General features: G+C 49.6%; 1 protein-coding gene across 1 annotated transcript; it reads right to left on the reverse strand.

Annotated features, from left to right (window-relative positions):
- Positions 1–2,274: 2,274 nt before the first annotated feature.
- On the reverse strand, positions 2,275–2,640 carry LOC142598496 (scale keratin-like). The gene has a single exon (XM_075737184.1). The coding sequence runs from the start codon at positions 2,638–2,640 to the stop codon at positions 2,275–2,277; it is 366 nt and encodes a 121-aa protein (XP_075593299.1).
- Between the last annotated feature and the right edge of the window lie 2,703 nt (positions 2,641–5,343).

Below are 5,343 nucleotides of genomic sequence, written 5' to 3' on the forward strand. Positions count from 1 at the left end.
AGCCCCCAGGGTGCTGCCCAGAACCAGCAACAGCCCTGAAGCAAGGCCCATGGCATGAGGACATGGAGCAAGAGCCACGGGGACCAGCAGCACGCATCAGCTGCCCTGGCATGGGGAGAGGAGGAAGCTGTGTGTGCCCAGCAGCCCACTCCTCTATGCCACGGTGTGCCCTGGCTGCACGGCTGAGCCTCGGTATCCCCTGCATCCCTCCATCACCTCGGCTGTCCCCTGTGTCCTGAGCAGGGCACTGGTACCAGAGTGTGATACCTGCCTCACACATTTCCCCTTGTATTGCCTTCATTTTCTGTAATTGGGTACTATGCTTCTCCTTCACATTAAAACCCCTTGGTGTTGCACAAGAGCCTCTCTGCTTTTCATTTGTTCTTCAGCCTCCTCTCAGAGCAATATTTAATCTTGTGTAGGGAAGAAGAGCCTGGACTTCCTCAGCAGTCCAAGTTTTATGACAAAAAATGAACTTTGTTTCAGCCCTTCATGCAGTTCTTAAGTGTGGCTTAAGTGTTTATTTTTGGAGGATTTTATTCAATAGGTACTCTGCAGAAGTTTTCTGTCAGTGCAAAGTGATCAAATAATGGCTTGAAAATAGTTTTCTGTATTCATATCATTATGTTGAAACATGTTGCTGTACAGATTTGCTTTCAATTAAGCTCTACAACTAAGTTTAAAAAATCAAAATACCTTATTATGGGAAAATGAAAACCTCCCAGTGATGAGTTTCTTTCCTGAGTGGGAAATACTTTGTGGTATTTGAAATTCATTCCTAGTTCTCATTGACATGTTTTGTATGTTTTCCTTTGAATGGGTGGTTTCCTGAGCCATCGTTCATAGATGCCGTGATGGGAAGTACAGTGTGAATAGAGTGTTGAGCTCAGATGAGTTAATGGACTCTGATTTCTTTGACAAAATAGCTCAATTAAATGATGAAGAAAATGTGGGTTCTTTTCTTAGCTCTAAATATTCTTGTTACCATAAAACCACATCAGCTAAGGAAACAAGGGGAAAACCCCATGAAAGTAGGAGTGCGATTTCTGCAGGTTTTGTGAACTGCTTTTGTCTGTCAGACAGACAGTGGATACCAAAAGCTGAACTTCACAACCTATAAGACTGTTAACAAAGCCACACTTAAAAGGAGAGGAAGAAGAAATCTGATTGTATTATGCAGCAGGACTTTAATAAGAATGAAAGTTAGAGGAAAACAACACTACAACCAACCTCTCCTTCATTGACAAAATTTAAAATCCCCACATTTCTTAAATTACTCCATGACAAATATCCTCAAACAGCATAAAATAAGAACCGAGATAGGAAGAATGTAGATAATTAATCCAAAGAAAAAGGAGATTAAGCACCAAACTTTAGCATGACCCACAGCTACCGCAGAGCAATTGGTTGTACTGGCGTAAGGAATATGGGCTGCACTAGCTGCTTCTGAGTGTGACAAGGCTGAAATCCCATAGCCAAGAGGGGCCCTGGAGTCTTGCAGGTAACTGAAGGGGCTCCCCAATCCAAAGTAAAGCCCAGAAGCAAACGAGCATCAGGACCTGGCAGAGCTGGTGCCCCTCCCAGGCTGAGGTGGCCAGGCAAAGGAGCACTGGCAGTGCCCATCCTGCTCTCTGCCCTTTCCCCAGCCCCTGCAAGCCCCACCAAAAGGCTCGCTCTCCCCGCTAGCCGGCTGCCTGCATCCTCCCTCTCCCGACACAGACGCCCCTCACCTCGCTTGGGCATCTCAGGACCAGCAGGTGCCCGCCCACACCTGCTGGAACCCACCCCGGGGATCTTCCCAACTGGGCAGAAGGAGAGAGGGAGGCAGGACTTGGATGCAGGAGAGCTTTATTGTGCCCAGAGGGGCAGGAGAGATTGTCAGAGAGAAGGTGGGCAAGTCCCAGAGAGGCTGTTTGCCCGGTGTTGGGGGAGGCAGAGGGATCTTCTCCAGAGCATCGCTTCTGGCTCCGGGAGCCCCCTTGGTGCGGCGTTCCAGGTGCCCAGGACTTGTGGCATGGGCCACGCAGAGCCTTTTGGGTGCAGCTCCTGCCCCGTCTTGAGAGCTGGGAGGAGAGCGGAGGGGAGGAGAGCAGAGGGCAGGAGAAGAGGGCAGGGAAGGGCCGAGGGTGTGCGGCACGGCCAGCGGCCCAGGCGTTGGCTGGGGCTGGGGATGCTCAGCAGTCCTCCGCGCCCCGTGCCTGCCAGCTCAGGCCTGCATGGGTGGTGGTAGCGTTGGTGTTTGGGCTGGGGGCAGCGCCTGGGGCTGGGCTGGGTCTAGCAGGGCCCACAGGTGTCCCAGAGCTTCTTGCTGTAGCGGGGCGAGACGCAAGGGCTGCAGGCGGGAGAAGCGTAGGGTCTGCCAAAGGTGCAGAGGCCCCCCGAGCCCAGGGTGGCCCCGGCGCCGTAGAGGCCTCCCAGCCCCAGGGAGCCCCCAAAGGCGGGTGCTCCGGAGGAGCCCACCACGGCTTGCTGGGGGAAGGAGCTGAGGATGGGGCCGGGGAAGGTGACGACCACGGGGGGCGGCTGGATGAAGGCCGTCGAGTCGGGGCACTGCCGGGCGCACAGCTCGTTGCAGCTCTCAGCAATGGGCTGGGGGACGGCGACGCTGGTTTTTGGTGGGCTCAGGTCGTAGCAGGACATCTTGCAGGTGTGGAGATTGTTTTGCAATGGGAAGAGATGGAAAAGACTAAATAAAAAGGTGGAAGGTTTATGAGATAAAGTTCAAAATGCTGATATGAGTAAAATTACTATGTTGTGCTTTCCTGTGTTCTAGTGTATGTTTCTTGTGCAGCCTGGGTCAACTTGATTATGACTAGCTGAGCACCTAGATCCAAAGTCTCTGACCGTATAAAACCACTCCAGGAATGACCAGGCCACACAGATGGATCTTTCTTCTGGCTTCACATGGATGTGTCTTACACTATGTGCAAACACACACTCTGAAGATCAGTTTAAGAACCTCAGTCTCACCTACCACAGAGTTCCCGAAAGTAGGGAAATAGACCCATGTATATGTGGCTTTGTTTGAAATGTGAAGGTTAATTGATGTCTCCAAGAATGCTACTGAACACAGCTGAGAAGATGGCCATCTTATACATTTATCATAAATTTCATAAAATATTAAAATAATTATCTGAATTAACAGTATTTTCCTCTTTGATTTTTAAGCTTTTAATTGGCTTTAGAAACTGGAATCAATTTCTTAGAGTTTCTGCACTCACACCCAGCCTCCCAAATCCTGCATTTACCACTGCTTTCACAACGAGTGTTTACAGACAGAAACAATCTAATGTTGCCCAAAATCTGAGCATACCTATAGGAATCTTCTACAACTACTCTGATATAGGTTCCGATTAAGTAAATAGAAAAAAAAAAAAATCATACTCACGAAGGTCAGCAAGGAGAATAAGCCAAAAGAAGTGTCTGGATGAACTCAGGGGCTGGAGCTTATATAGAGTTTCTCAGCATTCCTATGGGGTTTGAGTCTCGCTTAGTGCTCGGGGTTGCATTTGGCTGCCTAACAGAAATTGTTTAACAGCTTTGAGTGATGAAAATTTTGTCTTTATCATGGTTATGATATTATTCAAATTGTGTGATGTCTATGTTACACCATCATGATTTCTTTAATCTTGGGTCTTAATTGGCTACTCTAATTCTTGGTATCATTATAGTGACCTCACTGAAATTACCATGTGCGTTCAGCTGACTCCACATGTTACTTCTTCCTTTACAGAGTTGTCAGAAGCTTGTCTGTTCAGAGATTTTGTAAGACTCATCTTTGGCTGACATGTACATTTTTTCTTAACAGTCCTAAATTTATCTGGTAAAGTAATTGGAGACAGAGTGCAGCTTATCCTAGGACTACCCAGGAATTTGTTTTTTCCATCCCTAACTTAAATAGACCTTATTGACCTAAGATGGATTTCAAGTGGTCATGAATATCAGCTGAGATCATACCACACACATGACAATTCCCTAACAGCTTTCCATTGAGAGGAACAGTCTTTTGAGTAGCAACTCAATCCAATGTTTCACTAAAAGTGTTTAAGCGGGAACTGAAATTCAGCTTTAAAGGGGCCCATGGTTCTCCTGACAGTGATTTGAGCTAGGAAGCCAAAGAAATCACCATCCAGAAATGTATGAAGTCCCACCCCTGCCCCTGATCCACCAAAAGAGGTACAATTTTGAGGAAAAATCCAAGCAGCAGATAAAGGTTTTTTGTTAGATGTTGTGGGTGTGTGGTGGGTTGACCCTGGCTGGGGGCCAGGTGTCCACCAGAGCTGCTCTATCACTCCCCTTGTTCACCAAACAGGGGAGAAAAAGTATAACGAAAAGCTTATGGGTCGAGATAAGGACAGGGAGAGATCATTCACTAATTATCATCACGAGCAAAACAGACTAAACTTAGAGAGGGAATTCATCGTATTTATTACTAAGCAAAACAGAGTAGAGGAATGAGAAATAAAATCAAACCTTAAAACACCTGCCCCCACCCCTCCCATCTTCCTGGGCTCAACTTCACTCCCAGCTTCAACCTCCGCCCCCCTCAGCGGCACAGGGGGACGGGGAGTGGGGGTTATGGTCAGTTCATCACCCATTGTTTCTGCCGCTTCTTCATCCTCAGGAGGAGGACTCCAATCATCGTTCCCCTGCTCCAACATGGAGTCCCTCTCACAGGAGACAGTCCTTCACGACCTTCTCCAACACGAGTCTCTCCCATGGGCTACAGTCCTTCACGAACTGCTCCAGCGTGGGTCTCCTCCGTGGGGTGCAGACCTTCAGGACCAAACTGCTCCAGCGTGGGTCCCCCACAGGGTCACAAGTCCTGCCAGCAAACCTGCTCTGGCGTGGGCTCCTCTCTCCACGGGGCCACAGGTCCTGCCAGGAGCTTGCTCCAGCGCGGGCTTCCCACGGGGTCACAGCCTCCTTCAGGTGCCTCCACCTGCTCCGGCGTGGGGTCCTCCACGGGCTGCAGGTGGAATCTCTACACCCCCTCATCCTCCCTCCATGGGCTGCAGGGGGACAGCCTGCTTCACCATGGTCTTCACCACGGGCTGCAGGGGGATCTCTGCTCCGGCGCCTGGAGCACCTCCTGCCCCTCCTTCTGCACGGACCTTGGTGTCTGCAGAGTTTCTTACATCTTCTCACTCCTCTCGCCAGCTGCAAAAAGCGCTCTCTAACTGTTTTTTTTCCTTCTTCACTATGTTATCACAGAGGCGCTGATTGGCTTGGCCTTGGCCAGCGGTGGGTCCGTCTTGGAGCCGGCTGGCATTGGCTCTATCAGACACAGGGGAAGCTTCTGGCAGCTTCTCACAGAAGCCACCCCTGTAGCCTCCCCCCTGC

The sequence above is a fragment of the Balearica regulorum genome, chromosome 28 (genome assembly GCF_011004875.1).
Source record: "Balearica regulorum gibbericeps isolate bBalReg1 chromosome 28, bBalReg1.pri, whole genome shotgun sequence".
Classification (NCBI taxonomy): domain Eukaryota; kingdom Metazoa; phylum Chordata; class Aves; order Gruiformes; family Gruidae; genus Balearica; species Balearica regulorum.